Source organism: Gigantopelta aegis, chromosome 14 (assembly GCF_016097555.1).
Source record: "Gigantopelta aegis isolate Gae_Host chromosome 14, Gae_host_genome, whole genome shotgun sequence".
In the NCBI taxonomy this organism is placed as follows: Eukaryota; Metazoa; Mollusca; class Gastropoda; order Neomphalida; family Peltospiridae; genus Gigantopelta; species Gigantopelta aegis.
In genome coordinates, this window is record NC_054712.1 from 2,173,058 (window position 1) to 2,200,436 (window position 27,379).

At 37.9% G+C, this 27,379-nt stretch overlaps 1 protein-coding gene across 1 annotated transcript; it reads right to left on the reverse strand.

Moving 5' to 3' along the window:
* Positions 1-11,127: 11,127 nt before the first annotated feature.
* LOC121388382 lies at positions 11,128-27,248 on the reverse strand. The gene is made up of 3 exons (XM_041519685.1): positions 26,937-27,248; positions 23,408-23,540; positions 11,128-12,631 (listed from the first exon to the last, which is right to left on the reverse strand). The coding sequence occupies exons 1-3, from the start codon at positions 27,246-27,248 to the stop codon at positions 12,252-12,254; spliced, it is 825 nt and encodes a 274-aa protein (XP_041375619.1). The 3' UTR covers positions 11,128-12,251.
* Between the last annotated feature and the right edge of the window lie 131 nt (positions 27,249-27,379).

The window sequence follows — 27,379 nt, forward strand, 5'->3', positions numbered from 1 at the left end:
TGTCCACTTCAGCTTGGCTACGTGTGTCCGCAGCCGAGCTGTCTCCAGTAAGCCTATGGTATGCTTCTCGAAGAAATGCTGCCTTCACATTCATTGGCTTACCAAAACACTGAATGAATTATCTTCGCATAGCCCTGGAGTGATACGTTGGAAAGTCCTTGGCCAGATCCTTTGAAATGCCACTAGCTCTGTTCAAAATGTCCTCAGTGTCACTAAATTCAGAGACTTTCCACATGAAATGAAGGTGAGTTGGACCAGAGCCTGAATGACTATAGAGAACTGTTCTACATGGTATATACTCTGCAATATACTCATGGCGGCGACGACGATCTGTAGGTCTGAAGTCATTTAGGCAAATCGGTTTGTTTTCCTCAGATATCAGAAGAAGATCATGAACTGGCTTGTATCTGGCAGCAAGAGTAGGCACGATGACTGGGGACCTCGGCATCAACCTGTAATTGTCATTCTCCTTTGGACAGACAGACAACCTGAGATTGTCTTCTCTCACCTGCAAAGAGATACATATTTATTTTTAAAAGCAGTCATGTTCATTTCTTGTAGTAGTGGTAAACCCACCTACCCTTTCTATTGCTATGCTATCACCAACAGTGACTAAAGTAACAGAACCCACATCAAACCAATCACTAAGTGACTTGCTCAAGAACCCACATCAAACCAATCACTAAGTGACTTTCCCAAGAACCAACATCAAACAATTTACTAAGTGACTTGCTCAAGAACCCTCAAACCAATCACTAAGTGACTTGTCCAAGAACCCACATCAAACCATTTACTATATTGGGTACTACAATGTAGCTTGTCATCGTGCCAATGATTTCCTGGTATTTTTAATACCAGGAAATCATTTCAGTAGTTAAAACTACAGCAGCGCCATCTAATATTTGATGAACTAACTGAATTCACCAAACGATAATTTATGCGTCTTTTTAACTCTATGATGCGAAAATAACAGCGCACGGGACCATGCCGTTGGCCACAAAAGGAATATTTTAGCGGAAAGGGTTTGGATGGAAAGAAAGGACACAAAAGAAACATTTCATAAAACATATGAATGAATAGACTTTCTGAAGAGCTACACGTAGGTCCCCCTATGTTTTTTCACTCGCCTCATTTAGGCTATAAATTTACGCAAGCGATGCACACGGCCTGAGTGACTCAGTCACATGCCTATACTATGTATACTCACTCGTTTTGTTTGTTCCAACAGGTAGTCACTGTACTTGCGTAGATTTACAGCGAATGAGAGTATGGCTGCATACACAGTCCTCCAAGAGTCTTCTTCAAGTACGAAGACATGGCCAAGTTGAATAGCTTATCGCTCTATGATTTAACTTCTTCTTGTCGGAGGAACGATGAATCAACTTTCCTCGTCTTGTGTAGTTCTGGCATCCTGTAGTTGCTGAACTGTTCAAATGAAATTGGGATGGTGCAACCACGTTTCTTCAAAGTGTCCTGGTTTCTGTCAACATACCAGATACTCTCGGTCAGGGTATTTACAAAGGACAATCCAAGGGAGCTGACACTGTCGGCACTCCACCCCAAATTATTGTGTTGAAGCCACTGGAGAATGTCGTGTTCAACTTGTTCTTCTGTGGCAGCTGAGCGAGCGGGAATACATGTGGTAGGCAAGTACAAGACGCATCAGCACGGGCAGCAGACATGAGGACACTAAACACATTTGATCGACTAGGCCCACCATTGGGTTCCATCCTGTCATGATCCGTGGCCGTGTCTGCAGCCAACACAAATTTGAGAAATGAGCCAAGAGTCTTTGTCAAATCAGAAACTTTGCAAGCCGGTGAAACTTTCGTCATGTCAGTTTTACTGGGGCCGGCGAATACTTTGACAAAAGTACCGCGTGTATCGTCAGGCAATGGCTCCCTATCCCCATCATACTTGCCGTCTGAGAAGTTCGCACAGAAGTCCGAGATTGTAACATCCAACTCGATATTGCACACAAACCAGTCCTTTACAGTCTTGATAGTGCCCTCACGGACTATTACTGCGATCACAATAGGCAATTCAAGCCGATTTTTATATCACAATCAACATATAAGTGCCCCGACATACTACTCTTGAAATGATGACGTAAAACACCAAAACACCGAGGACGCTTACGTAATACGTCTTGCAGAACGGCGCCAAATTTGAATGTGAAAAGATCGTTTTTTATGATTTTTTTCAAAATAAAAAATAAAAACAGTTTCGGGTCGGGTGTGTTTCGTAGGCGCGGGCGGGGACGCTAACCAACTTAATTTTTTTATGTGGCCTTATCGCTTAACCTGCGAAAACGATGTTATTGTTTTAATTAATGTTATGGATAATAAATAACATTGATATTAGGAATACATGCTCAGATACTCGTTGATTTGTGTATCCGTTGTAAAACCTTATTGTGTTTTTCTTGAGATTATATCTGGCGTCATAGGCCTACTAGATATTAAAAAAAGACCAGTGACGTCAATGTCGGCTTTATCCTGCGAATGTTAGAATGGCGAATGCAGCGAGGCTCTGCATTCGCCATTCGACCTGAGCAGGATAAAGCCGATATCTTAAAGGGACACACCCTAGTTACGGCTAGTTGTTAACCATTACGGCGTTGTTTTTCGCTATTAAACCCATTTTTTTCACAAATAAAATTGCACTTTACTTACCGTTTATTATTTAGAATATACATTTCCATTCACCTGAAGTGTTTTTTGGTAATCCTGGTAATCCTGGTTTTTGTAATACCACAAAATGCATTTTTCTTATTTCTTAAAAACGCACGCATCTTTGAGAAAAAACCGTTGAGCAGACACGGTCTAATCTATTTTTAGACGGGATATTTCCATTTCAATGTCACAGACGTTGGTATACCACGTGACCGTTATCATTTTGGTTCGGTTTGTTTTCTCGTGCACGGTTCGCGCAATCAACATCCGATTTGTTGTTGTTCATTTGTGAGATTTTTCTTCACAGTTTGTGAACATTTTCAGTAACAATAAAGTTCAGACAAGTAAGTGTCTCAATACAAAACGTTACAAACCCTTAAAACCAATAATTTTGCTAAGTCTTACGATATCTGGAGAGGGGATACAACCAGGACAGAACAGTTGGAACATGTCCAGGAGAGGTGAAAAGAACGCACCTTGTGCTTCGAGCGACATCTACCAGTGACATCAGAATACTAACTTTCAAAATTATTTCAAGCAATTGGGACATGGGGATTCCCATGGTATTTATCGATATAAAACCTGCTTTTTCACTCCATTTGATAAAAACGTGATCTAAGTGTGTTACAGGTTTGTAGATTAACCAAATTATAATTTATTTTCGCTGGATGGAACTAGGGTGTGCGGCTTTAAGACAGTAACCAGTTATTTATTTTATCCTGCGATCTTACAGGAATATTCGGAAAATCATTATTTATTCTAGCTTTTTGTACGCAAATCGAGTATTATCAACCTAGCAAGGCTTTTGTCGTATGACGTCATACAAGATACATTTTGTCACATTAAAAAAGCGTTTCTAAACTCTAATTCATGATTAAATATACAAGTTGTGTATTGTTATCGCAAAACTAAAAGTTATTTGCATTTACTGTACATCAACAAATTATTTAAAGAGTATGTTTACTGAAAACTACTCTGAAATACTCCAGTCGAGTCGGGATTATGTCACGTGACCTATATTTTTGGTCAGTGACCAAAAATATAGAGATTTATCTAGTCATCATATCTTTCCAATGTATACCTTGATTGCTGGATAAATAGAACTGTTACTTCAGTTGTAAACAGTTGGATCCAAATATTTTGACGGCAATCAGCTGTTCGGGCTTAGGAGGATTCTGGACAACACTGTGAGGTAAATTGACGATTGCCTTTAGCTTGAAGCCTTTGTGGTTCTTCCAATTTAATAGTTTATTCAATTAAATTTACTTTAAAGTAAGGTTTGGGGATCCAACTCAATAATTGCACTTCCTTATTTATTATATCTGGGATAGGTAATTAATTACTTTAACTGTTCATAGAGAGCATCTTGACATAATGGGCGATTGTCTAGTCTCCTGGTGTCGTTAGTCACTGCTCATTTGCTTTTGGTTGTTTTAACAAATGTTGATTTTTAACTGTAATACATGTAACTGACACAACTGGTTAACTACATGTTTTCATATTTTTCATAGTTTAGTGTTTATAGTATTCTTCGTTCATAACTTTGGTTGATGTCAGCACAATAGTTCATGTATAAAATTCTGTGGTTTTCAATGCAATAACAACCTGTCTTTAAAGCGACATCTTGTTGTCTTGTTTATTTTAACTATTATTTTATGTGGTAAACGTCTTGATGGTCACGCGGGCGTTCGAGCGTGCAGTACGCACTCCTCGTCGCTTAGGGACCATCTCAAAATTCATATGATGCCAAAAAAGACGAAATGGGTTTCGTCTTGGGGGGGGGGGGGGGGGGGGGTAATACTTTTGCACTTGCCATTTCGTCTTTGAAATTTAAGTTGGCATCAAGATTAAAAACCTTCAGAAATGATCGTTTTCCAAGAACAGCAGAAAAACTAAGCCGGCATTCCTCAGGAACAGGAACTCTGTGTTCTGTGTGTGTGCCGGGTACCATCCAGCCAATCAGACAATTACATCACCTCCCCTGACAGCCAATTAGAACTCGCGATACAAATATGCATAGCATTTACTAACCAGTCCCACTTACCTGTGCGTAACATTTCTTCATCAAATTTTTGTTCGAATCTGCACGTCTTCATCCACCATTACAGCTATCTGTAGACACTAGTTTTGTAAAAACACGATGCCTGTTCCGTATCGAATATGACACATCAGGCCTTTGTGAATAATTTCATGCTAAATGAACAAACCTTGTTTTATATGTTTACTTTTAATTAACCTAATTTATATATAGTTTTGCGTATCATATTTGATACGGGCAGCGCTCTAGGGTTAAAATTGACAACTTTATGACAAATGAGGCAAACAAGAAACAAATACATGAAATAGAAACATTTTATTACTAGTATGCCCTACATGTATTCTGCATTTCTATATAAATACATAATGTACAAGGTGTGACGTTTTCATCTGAAATAAATGATGATGCCAAAACATAATCTTATTTAGTCTTCTTTTTTTGGGGGGGGGGGGGGGGGGGGGGTCTCAAGAGAGACTAAACTGTTTCTTCTTTTTTGGCATCATATGAATTTTGAGATGGTCCCTTACTTGTGTAGGTCCAGAGTAGTTGCAACAATCTACCAGAGGATAACCCGTTTTCGAATACAGTATTATCCCTTCAAGATTTTCATAATTTTGTTTTATTTTCTAGGTTTTGTTTAATTATATAGTTAAATGTAATCTACAGCATATAGCTATTGGAAGTGTGAATAATATCCAATCTGATTAAAATTATCTCCACTGGTCTACCAGTAGATCTAACAGCATTGCGTGGACTCCCATGTCTAGGTGGCATTTAATCTATAAATAACAATTTAAATATCGACCAATTACACTTCGCCTTTTATAGCGTTATTCGGGAGCATACTGTATGCTCCCGAATACACATTCTAAACATATCAGGCGAGACTGTTTATGCAATAGGCGAACTTGTTGGTCTATTTCAACATTCAAAAACAGGGGGGAAATGTGCAGTAATAAACTCTGGATTGTATACTAGTATAAACATATTTTATATCTATACCATCACGGCAGGGGATTTTTTCGTCTTAAAACGAATTTTATATACTTTTATCCGGCATACTTTGTACTTCACCCGAATCATTTTGTATACCCTCGGCATACTCCCGAATGTTTTCAAGTTCTTTTCAAATCACTGGCATGATTTTGCAAGTAAGGTTTTGATTGGTCGAATGAAATGTCAACTGGACATGAGCTTCAACGGGGTGCTGTTAGGTCCACAGGTAATAGGAATTAACCAGTGGGGCTAATTTTAATTAGATTGAATAATATCCTCACATTACTAGTTTGGTTGTCATACAAATAATGAATGAATGAATGTTTAATGACACCCCAACACGAAACATACATCGGCTACTGGGTGTCTAACTATGGTAATGCAAAAAAATAAAGTGATGATCAACATTAATATAAAAATTCAAGATTTAAACAAAAACAGTGTAAAGAACTGTGCAAAAATACAAATATCACAGATAGATACTGACTTTTACTCAAAATTTCAATTGTATCTCGAAGAAAACAAGGGGATTTGTGCTGTATTGGCCATTCTCAAAGAGAATGTTACACCCCTGCACCACGGTGAGGATACAGCACGCGCAGGGGTCATACAAATAAAGCTATTATTCAAATGTATAGAAAAGATATGCATTGTGTATTTTGAGGATTCCTAGGTTTTCTTTATTTTATCAATATTTCAGACATTATATGTTGTTGTTTTTTAAATCAAAACAATTATGGCCTTCTACCATTGGTTCTTAAGACAACAACCACTTTGGCAAGGATGAAATATGGTATAGATTTTGTGAAGAATGTTACAGACTTTGAATTCTAGCCGATTCCTGTTTTGGCATGCCATATTCCAGAGTGTACTGTGGAGGAGGCCATTCGCCCACGGTGAAGGCAAATTTACCATTTTGTTGTTGGTCTTCGTCTGGAAAAGCGACCATGGAATACCTACACTAATATTTTGAGAGTTTCACAATAGGCCGAAGCTCTCTCAGAAACAGCTGGCATCACTGAATAGTATATAATTATATATATATATATATATATATATATATATATATATATATATATATATATATATATATATGATAGGCATGTCTGGCACATGTTACACACATCATGAACCAAAAATACCAACCAAGTGACCATTTTGTGCCAGAAATGTTGCTAAATTATGTCCATATGTCTTCTGAAAGTAAGGATTCATACGGCTGGAAGATGGAAATAATTCATTCAATAGTAATTCAGTACTGCGGAATAGTGCTACAAAGGACGACCTCAAACCTTATCAATATATTGGACAAATCTGATATTTCACCGTATAACACCTTCTCAATTATGTCAAAGGGACTATTAAAGGACTTTATACTTTGTATTTGATAACTACAATTACTGTAGGTGGATGACTGTATTTTTAAGAGTCATTGTTCTGTATTATATATTATATAAAGAATAGTTCCACAAGGGCCGAGTTATTCATTAAACATTTCACCATTTTATAGCAATGGCAAAAAAAAAAAAATATCATGCCCCCCCCCCCCCCCCCCCCCCCCCAAAAAAAAAAAAAAAAAAAATGAACAGGGAAAGTGGAATAATTAGCTAACCGAAAACCGTCAATCACAAATAGTGGTTTAAATTTCTCTGTTTTTAAAATTTTTAGAAAAGAATTTTAAAATACTTTTAATAGGAAGAGAAATGCTTATTTTATTGAACAGAGAGAAAATTTGATAAATGCAAGAAACAGTCCCAAACTCTTTTGGAAACTGATTAAACAAGGAAAACAGTATTCTAATATATCACAAGAAATTAGTTCTGTACAATGGATTGAGCACTTCTCTTCCCTTCTTTTTAGAAATGAATTGTCTATGAATAATAATAATTATAATGGTTATACTGTAAATAGTGATAATTTGTCAATAAATCTCCCAATTACAGAAGAAGAAATTACAAGTCATATACAAGGTTTAGCAAATAACAAATCACCAGGGCCAGATGGTATTGCTTCAGAGTTTTTAAAGGCTTCACAAAACCTTATTCTTCCTGTATTGCTCAGTTTATTTAATAATATACTTGACAGTGGTATTTTCCCAGATATATGGGGGAAAAGTATTATATGTCCTTTATTCAAATCGGGTAATAAAGAGGATGTCAACAATTATAGAGGTATATCATTAATTGATACCATATGTAAGGTGTTTACTTCCATTCTTAATACAAGGCTCCAAGAATGGTGTGATAACATTATTATTATTGACAAATATCAAGCAGGCTTCAGACCAGATTATTCTACTACTGATCATATTTTTTCACTGCAAGCTCTTGTTAAAAAATATGCCTGGAAAAAAAAGAGGTCGATTTTATTGTCTTTTTCTAGATTTTTCCAAGGCTTTTGATAATGTAAATCATACATTTCTTTTAAAAACGCATTTCTTTCTTTATTTGGCCTCTATAGAACGGCCACCTGTCAATGCGGCCAGCGGCCACTATTTTTTAGCAAAAATAAGGTCTGAACCTGCATTACCGGCCAACACATTTGAAAAAAAAAATCATATTCTTCCCGCCACATATGATCGTACAGCGATTTAGTTCCCAGTAAATCCTATTGTTTTCTGCAATGCCGCCATTGTTGTGTCACGTGACAGGAAAGTTTGGAGATTTGATTCGACTCGACAAAGAACAAACTTATTTTGATGTTATCATATGATGTTATTGTCATAAACAAATATACGTTTACTAATGCTAAGCATTATTTTAATCCTTTTGTTAATTTGGTAAATGTCAACAGCTGTTCGGTTCCGGCGGTTGTATACTTTGCATTCGCTAGTTCAGCTCGAATCGTTACTCAATAACAAGGCGACTTCTCATTGGCTGTAGCCTATGAAAGCAGAATGTATTACAGTATCTGATTGTTGCGGTATTATCAAAGGCAATTATAATCAAGGTGCCTGAGTAGTCCCTACTGTCAACCAGGCATGATTGTTGTTCACAAGCAGTTTGCACCAAGCAGCAAACATTAATGAATTTAGTTAAGCCGGTATACTTTAGTAAATCGCGACCTTAATTTGTGTACCAAAATTGTTTTGTTATGGTTCACGATGTAATCCCAATGCAAGTACCGTACCAATGGATTAGCGGTAACATAAAACTAATAATGGGTTAAACATGTCACTTGAGTAATAAATTCCAATTAAACAAAAGTAAATTTCAGTTTTGTGTTATTTATTTATGAACCAACTGTCAAACAAAATGCCACCAAAAAATCGTTCTGCTTTAACTTTAGAACAACGAGTAGAAGTTACCAGGAAGTCAACAGTTAATAATGAGATTTTATAGTGAAATATGTTAGGGTTTCGATTTAATATTTTGAGACCTCTATATAAAGGCCACCTGTCCTTAACGGTCACTTTCTGTTGGTCCCTTGAATGGTTGTTATATACAAGTTCGACTGTATATACAAGATTTAGATGTAGTAACTTCAGACTTGCTGTTGACCAAGGAAGATATAACAACATAGCCTACACTGAAAGACTGTCCATATTGCCTAGATCATGGATCAACATATATTGAGGATGAACTCCATATTCTGCTTGTATGTAAGCATTATAATGTACTAAGAGAACACCATATTTCTAAATTTATAAAAAATCATTGCAAACTTTTATAGATATTATGAAATCAGAAAATTTGGATCTATTATTCAATGTATGTCTTTACCTTTATAAAGTGCAAAAACTTAGAAATACTTAAATATATAAATACGGTATATACCTACATGTATAGTATACTGTTCAAACACTACACATGCGCAAACATGTATAACAATTTCTCACTGTATTATGGGCCCATGGCCTATATACTGAATAAAAGTGTCTTGTCTTGTCTTGTCTTGTCTTGTCTTGCATGAATTTGAAATCAGATGCATACCAGGAACTAATAGCATCACCAGATCTTCCAGCAACATATTCTACATTTCAACCAAGCAGTTAGCAAGTACCCCCTTTTAGAGAAATGTTCTATTTTGATGGTATTAGATACACGAGGTTGCATTGATGATTCAGAAAAAAGTTTTAAAATACAATATATAATAACATATAAGTTGATTAAGTCTACATAAAGAAAAATATAAATCCTCCTGTATTCGTATGTCAGTGAAATTAAAGTATACACTCTTTTATCAACCCACACATAGGAAAACATTTTTTTTCTTGATTGGGTATGGAAATTTTGATAACTTACCACGGCCTTTGATATACCAGTCGTGGTGCACTGACTGGAGCGAGAAATAGCCTAATGGACCGACTGACGGCGATCGATCCCAGACCGACCGCGCATCAAGCGAGCGCTTTACCACTGGGCTACGTCTCGCCCTTTGTGGAGGGGGGGGGGGGGGGGGGGCATGTCCCGACATCCCCAGCCAAGTGATGTCCATGGCAATACACATTGCACACCTGAATTCATAGAAGTTTTGTTCCAGATTGTCAGTTGCGGCTTACCGTCGATAAAGAATCACGAGCGCTGCCAGTGCCCGTTTTTGACAGGTCAAGCTTCTTTTTATTTCTTAATACATATTTGTTCATACCTACCAAACTATTGGGAGTTGAAATACTGAATATTCAGACTTTGCTTTTCTAATCAAGAATGTGTATTGTGTATGTAATTTTAGTTGTTACAAATGTTTATTAATTAGAAACATCTTAAAACGACTCTATGCGAAACGCACCTGTACTGTACTTTATTGTGGTGACGTGACACGTTCATACTGGTTAACAACATGTAAGTTTAATGTTATCACTGGACTACAGTATGATCAAACTAAAGCTGTCTTGCATCAGATTTAGAAAAACAGTTGTATTTTAGACACAGAAGCTGGCTACCAAATGGTTGTCCCAGTGCTCGATTGCCCACCCTACAGTCCAGATTTGAACCCGATTGAACATTTGTGGGACGAGCTGGACAGGAGGGTCAGGAAGCGCGTTAACATCCTAAACAACGTCACTCAGCTCACACAGGCCCTTCTTCGTGACTGGAATAATATCCTACAAAGGACCATAAACAACTTGATTGGGTCAATGGAAAAGAGAGTTAAATTAGAGACTGGGGCCCCAGGTGGGCACACACACTATCGATTTGGATCAAGAAATGGCGTAGAATACCCACATTTCAACGTTATCCATACAAACACCTTCTGTGATAACACAACAAAACTTGTCAAAATTTATTAAGTAATGAAGACATAACCTAAAAATCCAAACAATGAAATAATCATCAATAAAACAATTGAAATATTTTTCTCACCGAAAAGAAATCTTGCGCTTCTTTTTTCCATCAGTATACATTTTAACATGTTCCATTTCTCCAGTTTGTGTGTGTATATATATATATATATATATATATATATATATATATGTATATATATATATATATATATACATACACATATAATACAGCACTGTCAACAAGAAAGTTTAAATTATTCCTAATTTTCAATGTTAACAGCATCTTTTAGTGTTATCTCAGAGATGTTCTCTTTTAAAAACATGTAAGTCATAGATTTCTGTAAGTAAACAAATTACACCTGAACAAACCAGGAGTATTTGTCGACAGTAGATGACAGGGTTTCATGATGGCCGCCAGTCCTCTTGTACGTGCACAGATACTTGTTAAAGTCGCCCTCTGTTGTTAAGATAGTGGACCAGAGATGGTGAGACGATGCAGCTGTAAACGTGATGTTGTAATTCTCTCCAAACTGGGTGCTGGCGTGGTAGATGATTTCAGCAGCCACGTGGCCAGCAGACGACACTTCGAGGTGATTCGCCTCCACTATTTGGCATATTCCGTCAGTGTATTCCACAACAATACGGGCTGACGCTCCCGCCAGCACCTTCTCACGCAGATCTGCAAGTGATCCACTCAGATCCTGTCCGCCACGTGCCACAGATAGAACCTTGATCCATTCACGTGTGTCCACAAACCAGTCTATGTCCTGTTGTTCCTGCAACTCTTCTAGTATCGAGTCCGTTTCGAGTGTGTATCTGCGAGTCTGGACCTGACCATTTGAAGATACGATCTTCCTTAACCATGCTGAGATGGTCTGACCATGAATGTAGACAGCTTTGGTACTTGAAGCCACGTCTGCTGTGTAGACTCAGCTGGTGACCACCGAGTAGAGCTTGGGCTAACTGAGTGGTAGAGCCGTGGAGTCTTAGGCCAAACTGATCTGCACTGAATATCTTTACCCAGCAATCATCAATACACCATGTGTAAGGCTGTGGAATATTGCTTGAACTAGCCAGGCTTCCTGGTCCAACCAACCAGCGAAGAACGTTGAGAGAACCAGCACTAGAATATCTGGCTAAAAACCAGTATGATTTTTTAGGGTGATCCTGGTTTACACTAAAATGCCTTTCTTCAACTACCCGTTGTAGATCTGTTTTTATAAACAGTGTATTAAATGATGGTATGGCTGATCCACCTTTAATTTTTGAGAGCAATAGGTCAATATCACCAGCTACAGACGCCCCCTTGTTGTCATTTTCAAGGCATGGACTCCCCATCTGTGAAGTCTTTGATCAACCATGTAGCGTTAATTGTAGATGCAGATGTAGACGTCAGTGCTGGGGTTCCGACTATGTTAACAGACAACACACTGTGCATCCTTCCATTCGTGGTAAGTTCAAAGAGTCTTTTGGGCGTGACGTTAAACGAGTTCCATGACGACTTGCTGAGTCCAAATGGAGACTGAACCACAATTGTAGAATTCCTAATATACAATGAAGACGCTCCACGGATTTTCTTTCCTTCAGTTATGTATTTTATTTTTAATCCATGGGGTTTACTGGCAGCCCGTTCAAACGGATCAAGACTTTGGGCAGTTTCGCTATCGTATATCACGTGCCACTGGTTGTAGCAGGAATCTGAAATATACATATATTTTATTTCATTAATCTTTATTGACATCGTTATGCTGTTCCAGAAGGCATTGTAACACTACACATACACCAATAGGACAAAGTTTAAAACCAATTGCAATTTAGATAAAACGTTAATCATACAAGAACGTTTTATATTCATTCGTTCATTCATTTTATTGGGCATGCATTCATTTTATCATCCATTCATTCATGTTATCATTCATTCATGTTATCATTCATTCACATTCATTCACTCATTCACTCATTCACACATTTTATTGGCCATTTATCCAATCATTCATTGATATATTGATACATTATTTAACTACAGTTACCTGGCTAATAAGGCTACTATATGTGTTGTGTTCTCTTCTCTGAACCAATGTTTCATAATAAATATATAGTTCCCACAATATTTCCCTCTTTTCCTCTCACCAGAATATATCCCTCTCTCTCTCTCTCTGTCATATATCCTCACCAGAACATATTCCTCTCTGTGACATATACCCTCACCAGAACATATTCCTCTTTGTGACATATACCCTCACCAGAACATATTCAATTTTGTGACATATACCCTCACCAGAACATATTCCTCTCTGTGACATATACACTCACCAGAACATATTCCTCTTTGTGACATATACCCTCACCAGAACATATTCCACTTTGTGACATATACCCTCACCAGAACATATTCCATTTTGTAACATATACACTCACCAGAACATATTCCATTTTGTAACATATACCCTCACCAGAACATATTCCTCTGTGTGACATATACCCTCACCAGAACATATTCCTCTCTGTGACATATACACTCGCCAGAACATATTCCTCTCTGTGACATATACACTCGCCAGAACATATTCCTCTCTGTGACATATACACTCACCAGAACATATTCCTCTCTGTGACATATACACTCACCAGAACATATTCCTCTCTGTAACATATACACTCACCAGAGCATATTCCTCTCTGTGATATATACCCTCACCAGAACATATTCCACTTTGTGACATATACCCTCACCAGAACATATTCCTCTGTGACATATACTCACCAGAACATATTCCTCTCTCTCTCTCTCTCTCTCTCTCTCTCTCTCTCTCTCTCTCTCTCTCTCTCTCTCTGTCAAACACACTCACCAGAACATATTCCTCTCTGTGACATATACCCTCACTAGAACATATTCCTATGTGACATATACACTCACCAGAACATATTCCTCTCTCTCTCTGTGGCATACACATTCACCAGAATATATTCCTCTTTGTGACATATACCCTCACTAGAACATATTCCTCTCTGTGTCATACACACTCACCAGAGCATATCCCTCTTTGTGACATATACACTCACCAGAACAAATTCCTCTTTGTGACGTATACACTCACCAGAACATATTCCTCTTTGTGACATATACATTCACCAGGATATATCCCTCTCTGTGACATATACCGTCAAAAGAATACATCCCTCTTTGAGACATATACCCTCACCATAATATATTCCTCTTTGTGCCGTATTCCCTCACCATAATATATTCCACTTTGTGCCGTATACCTTCACCATAATATATTCCTCTTTGTGCCGTATACCCTCACCATAATATATTCCTCTTTGTGCCGTATTCCCTCACCATAATATATTCCACTTTGTGCCGTATTCCCTCACCATAATATATTCCTCTTTGTGCCGTATACCCTCACCATAATATATTCCACTTTGTGCCGTATTCCCTCACCATAATATATTCCTCACTGTGGCATATACCCTCATAATAATATATTCCTTTTTGTGACATATACCCTCACCAGAATATAATCATGTTTGTAATATAAACCATCACCAGAATGTATCCCTCGTTGTGACGTCACATAGGCCCCCTATACCTTTACCAAAATGTATTCCTCTCTGTGACATATACCCTTACCAGAATATATCCGTATTTGTGACATATACCATCACCATACAATAGAACAAAGTTGGATTTAAGATCAATTTAAATTTAGACACAATTTATTTATCCATTCGTACATTCATTTTATTGGGCATTAATTAATTTTATCATTCATTCATTCATTCATACATTCATTCACTCATTTTATCGGCCATTCATTCATATTATCGTTCATTCATTCAAACATTCATTCACTCATTTTGTCGGCCGTTCATTCATTCATTCATTAATATATTTATACATTCTTTAACTACAATTATGTGGCTAATAACGCTACTATATGCGCTGGGTTCTCTTGTCTGAACCAACGTTCATAATACTTATTTATTACCCCAGCAGGCACTCATAACGGGGGAAATCAAAATAAACATTTGTCACTAAGAAATTATCATGCATTGGTTTAGCGTACTCTACTATTGGACGATTTGACGCCAACAAACCAATCAGCTTGTCAGTATTAAATATGACGTCATCACGAATTGGCAAAGCACAAACAATGACGTCACGTAATTTAAAGCGTTTGCGTTTACGTCTTTCTGGTTTCATTGTTAAACTTGTAATAAAATGGTTGTTTAATGTAATTCATTATAGATTTTTTGTTTGTTTACAGAATATATAGAACTTTTGGTTTTGAAAATTATCTGTGAACCGTGAATAAAATACAAAGTTAAAGCAATACCCAGAACAGTGAAGTTGTTTACGTCGTTTCTATATACATGGACGTGTAGCCAATGTAGGCTATACCGAAAATAAAGGCTTTAAAAAACCAAATAGCTGGGGTAATCAATAGAATAACAAACTCGGTACCAGTTATTATCAAATGTATGTCCCGAGTTAAATAATTTTCACAAGTGAAAATTAATTCACGAGGGACATAAATTTGATAATAATTGGTAACTCGTTTATTATCCTCTATATAGTTCCCATAATATTTCCCTCTTTGTGACAATTCCTCTCACCAGAATATATCCCTCTCTCTCTCTCTCTCTCTGTCATACCCTCACCATAATATATTCCTCTTTGTGACATATAACCTTACCATAATATATCCCTATCTGTGACATATACCCTTACCATAATATATCCCTATCTGTGACATATAACCTTACCATAATATATCCCTATCTGTGACATATACCCGTACCATAATATATCCCTATCTGTGACATATAACCTTACCATAATATAGCCCTATCTGTGACATATACCCTTACCAGAATATATTCCTCTTTGTGACAAATAACTTCACCAGAATGTATACCTCTTTGAGATATATACCATCACTAGAATATATTCCTCTTTGTGACATATACTCTTACCATAATATATCTCTGTCTGTGACATATGCCATCACCAGAATATATCCCTCTCTTTGTCATATACCCTCACCAGAATATATCCCTCTTTGTGACATATACCCTCACCTGAATATATCCCTCTTTGTTACATATAACCTCGTCAGAATATATCCCTCTTTGTGACATATATCCTCACCAGAATATATCCCTCTTTGTGGCATATACCCCCTCACCAGAATATATCCCTCTTTGTGGCATATACCCCCTCACCAGAATATATCCCTCTTTGTGACATATAACCTCGTCAGAATATATCCCTCTTTGTGACATATATCCTCACCAGAATATATCCCTCTTTGTTACATATACCCTCACCAGCATATATCCTTCTTTGTGACATATACCCTCACCTGAATATATCCCTCTTTGTGACATATAACCTCGTCAGAATATATCCCTCTTTGTGACATATATCCTCACCAGAATATATCCCTCTTTGTGGCATATACCCCCTCACCAGAATATATCCCTCTTTGTGACATATAACCTCGTCAGAATATATCCCTCTTTGTGACATATATCCTCACCAGAATATATCCCTCTTTGTGGCATATACCTCCTCACCAGAATATATCCCTCTTTGTGACATATAACCTCATCGGAATATATCCCTCTTTGTAACATATAACCTCACCTGAATATATCCCTCGCTGTGACATATAACCTCATCAGAATATATCCTTCTGTGTGACATATACCTATACCAGAATATATCCCTCTTAGTGACATATACCTATACCAGAATATATCCCTCTTTGTGACATATACCTATATCCTTCTTTGTGACATATACCTATACCAGAATATATCCCTCTTAGTGACATATACCTATACCAGAATATATCCCTCTTTGTGACATATACCTATACCAGAATATATCCCTCTTAGTGACATATACCTATACCAGAATATATCCCTCTTTGTGGCATATACCTATACCAGAATATATCCCTCTTTGTAACATATACCTATACCAGAATATATCCCTCTTTGTGACATATACTATACCAGAATATATCCCTCTTAGTGACATACACCTATACCAGAATATATCCCTCTTAGTGACATACACCTATACCAGAATATATCCCTCTTAGTGACATACACCTATACCAGAATATATCCCTCTTTGTGACATACACCTATACCAGAATATATCCCTCTTTGTGACATACACCTATACCAGAATATATCCCTCTTAGTGACATACACCTATACCAGAATATATCCCTCTTTGTGACATAACCTCATCAGAATATATCCATCTTTGTGAGATATAACCTCACCAGAATATATCCCTCTGTGTGACATATAACCTCATCAGAATATATCCATCTTTGTGACATATACCTATACCAGAATATATCCATCTGTGTGACATATACCTATACCAGATTGTATCCCTTTTTTGTAACACACCCTCACCAGAATATATCCCGCTTTGTGACATATAGTCATCACAATATATATACCACTTTTAATATATATATATTTACAAAAGGTGAACGCAATAGAACACCTGTGAACGCAATAGAACACCCGTGAACGCAATAGAACACCTGTGAGCGAAATGCAAACCTTGAGAACGCAATAAACACCTGTGAACGCAACAGAACACCCGTGAGCGCAATAGAACACCTGTGATCGCCATAAATACCTGTGAACGCAACAGAACACCCGTGAACGCAATATAACACCTATGAACGTAATATAACACCTATGAACGTAATATAGCACCTATGAACGTAATATAGCACCTATGAACGTAATATAACACCTATGAACGTAATATAGCACCTGTGAACGTAATATAGCACCTATGGACGTAATATAACACCTATGAACGTAATATAACACCTATGAACGTAATACAACAGCTGTGAACGCTTAGTCCTTACTTTTAGTGAATGAACATGGTAAAATTCATTGTTGTCTCGTCAAATTATTTTCAAAGAACTTCAGTATACTTTCAGTGACATTGTTGTCTGGACAGTGCAGGCCCGTAGCCGGGGGAGGGTGTGTGACGGATGCGAACGCACCACACCACCCCACCCCCGCGAGAATTGGAGTTCCGCCTAAAAAATGTATAATGCTTTTTATTTCCTATTATAAGTATTTTATCGTTTACCCTAACAAATGACTGTATTAAATGCTAGCTTATTCGAAACTATTATTGGAAGCCCGCCCTCTTGATATTATTTGGCTCGTCTCTGTAGAAGCTCAAATATTAATTTCAGCGTTAAAGAATTTCCGTAAATACTTTTTGGCCTAAAATGGTACATGTGTTACACGAATGATAATACAAGGCGTCGTTATGGGTATATTCAATGGAAGAACCAGTCTATCATGCAAGTAATTGTTGCGAGCTATTTTGTCGACTCACAAACTACGACTATCACGGGACGACCTGAGCAAAGAAAGCGAAGACAAAACGTGCAGCTAAGAACTAGCAAACGATGGACGCTTTTCTTACGAAAAAGAAAACAGGTATAATATAATTGGTCAATAAAATAAATACGTTTACGAATTATCTTGATCAACTACCATCAACCGAAAAACATAATAAAAGTGTCAGTTAAATATGACTATTGACTTTGTTGCGTTCAGCGGACGGGACGTAGCCCAGTAGTACAGCGCTCGCTCGATGCGCGGTCGGTCTCGGATCGATCACCGTCGGTGGGCCCATTGGGCTATTTCTCGTCACAGCCAGTGCACCACGACTGGTATATCAAAGGCCGTGGTATGTGCTATCCTGTCTGTGGGATGGTGCATATAAAAGATCCCTTGCTGCTAATCGGAAAGAATAGCCCATGAAGTGGCGACAGTTGGTTTCCTCTCTCAATATCTGTGTGGTCCTTAACCATATGTCTGACGCCATATAACCGTAATTAAAATGTGCTGAGTGCGTCGTTTAATTAAAACATTCTTTCTGCTTTTTGTTGCGTTCGGCGAATTGCTCTTTATATTGAATGTTCAGGGCCGTACCCTGACCAAAATCCATGGGGGGGGCACTAAATTTTATAAATAATTTTTAAAATACTATAAAGATTAAACATTTCTATGCTATTACTGGAGATATATAAAAAAAAAAAAAGCACAAGATTCTCAGGGGGGGGGGGCAGCTGCCCCCCCTGCCCCCCCGGAGGGTACGGCCCTGATGTTGTTTAGAGATGAATTTATTTACCAGCTGACACTGTCGAATGCGTTCTCAACTCAAACTGTGTCTGGCATGTGATTTGTACCGGTACCGTAAATACACCAAATAGTAAACGAAAGCTATGCCCAATACCAAAATTTAAACACACTTTTTTTTTTCTTTTTTTTTTTTTTACCACGCACGCGTTTAGTGATTCAATTGTTATTTTTCTAGATTCCTGTTTTCACAAACTATGAATCCTTGTCTGTTAATACTCATCATACAGCCCCTCTCAGGCGTACGGGCTCCAATGTTTCGGGGGGGGGGGGGGGGGGGGCAGGCTGATTTTTGCCGGAATTTAGAGGTTTTTTAAAATATGCCCGATCTCGATAACGTTTATTCACATTTGCATTAAGCACTACCAAACAGATATATAGGGTTGCAAACGAACCACTACGCATTTTACATGGATTACAATTAACAAGTATTAAAGTACAAAATAGAAATGTATTGTTTCACAGTGTAACTAGTTCTGTTCACTTATATGCTGGTCTTAGAAACAAATATGCGTCTCACCCCTTACTTCTGCCAAATCTGTCAATAATCGTATCCATATTTTGAGCGATGGTTATATTGGAGTACGATCGCTCTATGATACGAGTGCGACACTGCTCAATCGTATCTGGCCCATAATCGTGCACAGGTAGGTTTTCAATAATAATAAAACTCCAGTAACCAACTCTGCTGAGTCAAAAAAGACTGTAATATTCAGCAGAAACATTTGAAACAAATATTATCATTAAGCAGTTAGAACAATAAAATAATATATAGTTTAATATGCAATTGCATGAATCATCATACAATACAGATATATAATTATGTGGAAGTGATTTTCAATTTTTTATAATACAATGCAGACCCGCAGCCAGGATTGTAAAAGTAGAGGGTTGTTTAGGGTTATGGTGGGGCATAACTTGCCCTGCACGAGTGGGCTATAACGTGATTCTCTGTCATCTGGGCTTTGCAAGTTGTATTTTTTAAACAATGCTTTTTGACTATTTTAAGTGTTGTTAATTAAAAAGTCAGCGACACCCCCTCCCCATTGGCTGCGGGCCTGTAATGGCAGGTTTTAGCGGCTAAGATACATATACGCGTACTCAGGACAGGGCAAGATAACTCTATCACATCAACCGACGATTGGGGTGGGTGGCACTCCATTGGAACAGGGGAACTCTCATATCGCTTTTGTTTAGGGGTCATGTTCAGCCCCCACCACCACCATACACACACCCTCATATTGTGAGTAGAATGACTGAAATACATGGTGAACAGTTTTCAGTCTAGCTTATTTTGCCCGAACATCTCCATCGTTTTTGCCCGAATGAGAAGATTTGTTCCAGGTTTGGTGTGTGTGGGGGGGGGGGGGGGGGCAGTTAATCCCACATCCCGTACGCCTATGCCTCACTCTTGCACTGAGCTACATCCCGATCATGAACATAAGATATATTTATTGTTCTAAAATTAGATCGTGATGATTGCCTTAACTCCACCCATACAAAATGACTGAATCAGTTAATTAATTAAGTATTAACTATGTGTGAACCAACACATTCTTTTATACAGATTATGCATCAGTTTGGTAAATTATTTTTAGTTTCTGACGAATCAGTAGAAAAATACATTACTTTTAAACAGCGTCGAACTGAACCGGAAAAATGTAGTGAAGACTCAAAATCTGAAGATAAAGCAGAATGTTCAAATACACCCACAGACCAAATGATCGATGATATAGGAAAGCTCATTAACGATACTATCTCTATAGATGATGTAAAAACTTTATTGAATAGCATGGGAAGCACAACTTTCAGCCAAACAGTACAATGTTTTTCCAGCAACATTTGTTGGAGGTTGTAATCGATCGTTTAAGTTGCAGTGGTTGAACTTGCATAAATGGCTGTTATATAGTCCTACGTTAGATTTCTAAACAGACAAAATGGAGACCGTGGGATTGTTGTTAACAGGCCGTTTACCAAATGGTATAAAATGAATGAGAAGGCTTCTGTTCATTCAAAAGCAGATTACCACATGCATGTAGTTAAGCTTGCAGAGTGCGTTATTAGTGGGATTGAGAATCAAGAAAGTGAAATAGATGTGAAATTAGACAATGTAATTGCCAAAAATATAGAAAAAAATCAGATAATTATTAAAAAAAGTAAAGTTTGTTTTATTTAACGACGCCACTAGGGCACATTGATTTTTTTTTTAATCTTATCATCGGCTATTGGACGTCAGACATATAGTCATTCTGACACTGTTTTTTAGAGGAAACCGGCTGTCGCCACATAGGCTACTCTTTTACGACAGGCAGCAAGGGGTCACAGGCAGGATAGCACAAACGATGGCCTTTGTTAAACCAGTTAAGGATCACTGGTCGGTGCAAGTGGTTTACACCTACCCACTGAGCCTTGTGAAGCACTCACTCAGGGTTTGGAGTCGGTATCTGGATTATACATCCCATGCCTCAACTGGGATCTGAACCCAGTACCTACCAGCCTGTAGACCGATGGCCTAACCATTAAGCTCATAACAATTGGAGTGCCGGGATGTTATGATTATAGACTTAGTTTAGTAACGTCTTTGGGTGGTTATGAATATGCATAATGTGTGACGTCACATCAGTCACCTCGTGCATTATAAGATTAAGACAAATTGCTTTGACACCAGTGGAAGTGGAACTGTTTGAAGGTTTGGGGGACATACGAACGGTATGCATAACATTAGATAACATCTCGCTGATTCACCGAGTATTAATTAATATTTGAAGCTTTGGGGGACATACAAACGGTATGCATAACATTAGATAACATCTCACTGATTCACCGAGTATTAATTAATATTGATGCAGCGTAAACAAAGTATCACAATTTTATAAGTTAAGGTATTTGTTTTAAAAAACAACAACATGTGCTTGCATTGTACTATTTATAGCACAGACGAGTATGACTGAAAAAGCTTGTACAGTGTCGACAGTTTGTAATGTTATGATTTGTACAAAAAATAAGACTAAATACATGTATGTTTATATTTCGTTACAAAGACATTTTAGAATAATTAAATAGAAATCTTGATATTAAAAACTTTATTGACAAGGTTTATTAAAAAAGGCAATGGTTTAGGTCTCATACCATTGTTTATTTTGGCTCTTTACACAATGTAAATTTGTTTATATAGACTATTTACTTAACAAATGTGTTTACGTTTATTACAGTCAATCTAATTCAAAATAAAGAATTGTATCAAGATGAACATGAATTAATGTTGTGTCCCAGTATACGTTATTGACATTAATCATTGAAACAATCTTGTATTTTTTGTGTATATTATGAATCAAACATTTATCAGCTCTTTTTTTTTTTGGTCTATCTAGTTACTTTTCGTTATCGATCTCCCCACTATTTTTCGGAAATCGTTTGACACATGCGTATTATAGACAAGATACTTCACGTCAGCTTTACAAATTTCTCTTCAGGTGTACTGAATACCTTATAACTTTTATTTAAACCTTTTTAGTTTTCGCGAATATCAGCCACTCCTATGCTGTCAGTAAGCTTTGTATAATATATTTAGCCTGGAAGACTGGTTTTAACATTAAAATGTCATCATGGTTGGGTTGTTTTGGGGGGGTTTTCGTGGAGTTTTTTTCGTGTTTTTTTGTAAAAGACTTTGATGTGTTTGGATGGTCGACTATTACAGGAATATACATTTTGCGATATATACACGTTACCGGAATACACACGGGTATTACATTTTTTGATACACAACATTTACGAGATACGCAATGCATATCATTTTGTGATACATACCCTTTATCGCAATATACATGTTTATTATATAACATATAGTGAAATATCTTAAAATATCAGCGAAATAAAAGTGTTATTAGCCACTGAGTGACGATAACACATTTTAGCATGAAACTTTCACTATTTCACTCTAAACTGTCTTATCGTCGCTGTAGAAACTGTTATCTTCACTGTAAGAAAGCCGGAACTATTTTGCTGCTGGCATTTTAAAAATAAAGGTAAATTGCTAAAAGTTATATAATAAATAGAAAATTTCATGTTTTTTGTCAAATATGATTTACATCTCATCTCGTGATGTTTGCAATCATATCACACTCATCACGCAAGCGCGACTCGTGAGATATGATTGCAAACTTCACTCCATGAGATATAAATCATATTTGACAAAAAACATGAAATATCCTCTATGTATTACACTTCGCGATATTTCCTCTTTAACAGTAGCTATCTTACCCTTAACAACAGTTTCACAGAATGGTCCTCCGTAACCTCGAGTACAGCTGCAATATCCGCTATCATCTGGGAATCCGTTCTTCTTACATCGATTCTGAAATACAAATAAAACAAAATGTATGAGAAATATTAACTAAAAGGCGAGAGCCACAGCCAGGCACTGACAGAGAAAGAGAGAAGCTATGCTGATATTTGGGTCATCCTCACCTGTGTGAGTAGTTCATACGTCACATAATGGGACTGTGAGTAATTCAGACGTCACATAATGGGAGTGTGAGTAGTTCAGACGTCAAATAATGGGACTGTGAGTAGCTCAGACGTCACTTAATGGGAGTGTGTGAGTAGCTCAGACGTCACATAATGGGACTGTGTGAGTAGCTCAGACGTCATTTAATGGGACGTTGTGAGTAGTTCAGACGTCACATAATGGGACGTTGTGACTAGTTCAGACGTCACTTAATGGGACTGTGAGTAGCTCAGACGTCACTTAATGGGACGTTGTGAGTAGTTCAGACGTCACATAATGGGAGTGTGTGAGTAGATCAGACGTCACATAATGGGACTGTGTGAGTAGATCAGACGTCACATAATGGGACTGTGTGAGTAGATCAGACGTCACATAATGGGACTGTGAGTAGCTCAGACGTCACATAATGGGACTGTGTGAGTAGCTCAGACGTCACATAATGGGACTGTGTGAGTAGCTCAGACGTCACATAATGGGACTGTGTGAATAGCTCAGACATCACATAATGGGACTGAGAGTAGCTCAGACGTCACATAATGGGACTGTGTGAGTAGTTCAGACATCACATAATGGGACTGTGAGTAGGTCAGACGTCACATAACGGTACTCTGTGAGTAGCTCTGATGTCACATAATGGTACTGTGTGAGTAGCTCAGACGTCACATAATGGGACTGTGTGAATAGCTCAGACGTCACATAATGGGACTGTGAGTAGCTCAGACATCAAATAATGGGACTGTCAGTAGCTCATACGTCACTTAATGGGACTGTGTGGGTAGTTCAGACGTCACATAATGGGACTGTGAGTAGCTCAGACGTCACTTAATGGGACTGTGTGAGTAGTTCAGACGTCACATAATGGGACTTTGAGTAGCTCAGATGTCACATAATGGGACTGTGTGAGTAGTTCAGACGCCACATAATGGGACTGTGTGAGTAGCTCAGACGTCACATAATGGGACTGTGCGAGTGGCTCTGACGTCACATAATAGGACTATGTGAGTAGGACAGACGTCTCATAATGGGACTGTGTGAGTAGGTCAGACGTCACATAACGGGACTGTGTGAGTAGCTCTGATGTCACATAATGGGACTGTGTGAGTAGCTCAGACGTCACATAATGGGACTGTGAGTAGTTCAGACGTCACTTAATGGGACTCTGCGTAGTTCATACGTCACATAATGGGACTGTGAGTAGTTCAGACGTAACATAATGGGACCTGCGTGAGTAGCTCAGACGCCAAATAAAGGACCGGTGTGAGTATCTCTGATGTCACATAATGGACCTGTGTGATTAGCTCTGATGTCGCATAGTGGACCTGTGTGATTAGCTCTGATGTCACATAATGGGACTATGAGTAGCTGAGACGTCACTTAATGGGGATGTGTGAGTAGCTCAGACGTCAAATAAAGGACCGGTGTAAGTATCTCTGATGTCACATAATGGACCGGTGTGAGTATCTCTGATGTCACATAATGGACCTGTGTGAGTATCTCTGATGTCACATAATGGACCTGTGTGAATATCTCTGATGTCACATAATGGACCGGTATGCATAGCTCTGATGTCACATAATGGGCCTGTGTGAGTATATCTGATGTCACGAAAATGACCGGTGTTATTAGCTATGATGTCACATACTGGACCTGTTTGAGTATCTCTGATGTCACATAATGGACCTGTGTGAGTAGCTCTGATGTCAAATAATGGACTTGTGTGAGTAGCTCTGACGTCACATAATGGGCCTGTGTGAGTATATCTGATGTCACGAAAATGACCGGTGTTATTAGCTATGATGTCACATACTGGACCTGTTTGAGTATCTCTGATGTCACATAATGGAACTGTGTGAGTAGCTCAGGTGTTACATAATGGACCTGTGTGAGTAGATCTGATGTCACATAATGGACCTGTGTGAGTAGCTCTGATGTCACATAATGGAACTGTGTGAGTAGCTCTGATGTCACATAATGGACCTGTGTATCTCTGATGTCACATAATGGACCTGTGTGAGTAGCTCAGATGTTACATAATGGACCTGTGTGAGTAACTCTGATGTCACATAATGGACCTGTGTGAGTAGCTCTGATGTCACATAGTGGACCTGTGTGAGTAGCTCTGATGTCACATAGTGGGACTGTGTGAGTATTTCAGACGTCACATAATGGACCTGTGTGATTAGCTCTGATGTCACATAATGGACCTGTGTGATTAGCTCTGATGTCACATAATGGGACTGTGTGAATAGCTCTGATGTCACATAATGGGACTGTGTCAATAGCTCAGGCATCACATAATGGGACTGAGAGTAGCTCAGACGTCACATAATGGGACTGTGTGAATAGCTCAGACGACACATAATAGGACTGAGTAGCTCAGACGTCACATAATGGGACTGTGTGAATAGCTCAGACGGCACATAATGGCAGTGTGTGAGTAGCTCAGACTTCACAATGCGACTGTGTGAGTACTATGTTGAACACGCCACAGGTGTAACATTTATTATGCTGAAAACGTCACAGGTGATATAGGGATCGTATCCGTGGCTAACCCACCGTCGAGTTACGAGTTATCTTCAAATTTATGTTTCGAGTGTAATAATGTTCACTTGTCATGAGCTTTAGATACTAATTGCTGTCGAGGTTTTACTATTTATTACTCCAGCAATTTTGTTCTGTCTAAAAACCTATTATTTTCGATCAACGTAAATGTACATGTATCGGTATATAACAAACGACTGTTCTGAGTATAGTTATAATATTGTATTTTATAAATAATTTTCAAAAGTCAAAGTTCTGTTTATTCTGTTAGAATGTCTGGAATGAATTGCATTAAAAATAAAATTTTATTACAAATATAACAATGGAAACAGAGTCGTAAAAGCAAATTCTTTACACTACGTTTGCTGGTTTGCAAGCGTCAACGCAACCAATAGTATATACCACGTTACACCAATGCAGAATATTTCTCACTGAGAAAATATTTTCTCCGTTTTGATTGACCGTTGGGGTAATAATATGTTGAAGTCGTCACATATGTAATACATATTAAGCTGAACATAAGCTGAATCACGTCAGAGTTGTAATACTTATGTTGAACACGTCACAGGTGTAATGCTTACTACGTTCAACACATCACAAGTGTAATATTTGTTATGTTGGAAACGTCACAGGTTTAATACTTACTATATTAAACACGTCACTTGTGTAATACTTACTATATTAATCACATCACTAGTGTAATACTTACTATATTAAACACGCCATTGGTGTAATACTTACTATATTAAACACGTCACAGTTATTAAAGTCTGCTCCTGGGGTAGTAGACCGGTGTACACTGAACACTCCAAACAGGTGACAGACGCCCGGACAGACCAACATCCCGTTACACTGTTCGTCTCCATAGCAGATTCCAGCACACTCCAAGCTGGTACTGTTTACTCGGTTATATACCTTACGTAATTTCTGGTCAAACGTTTGTCTATTGGGCATTTCCTTTTTCATTTTAAAACTGCCACAGTTTGTCCGTGCAGAATCACACTCTGAACACGTGATTACCACCAGAAAGTGAATTATCAGAAATGATATCATTATGTCAATAATATACGCCATCGAAAATAGAAAGAAAAAATATCGCAGTTTTTATCGAATTTACTAAAACAAATGAATTATCTTGTTATTAAAATTCACAGTTATCTGTGTAGAGTCAGTCGTCGATCACG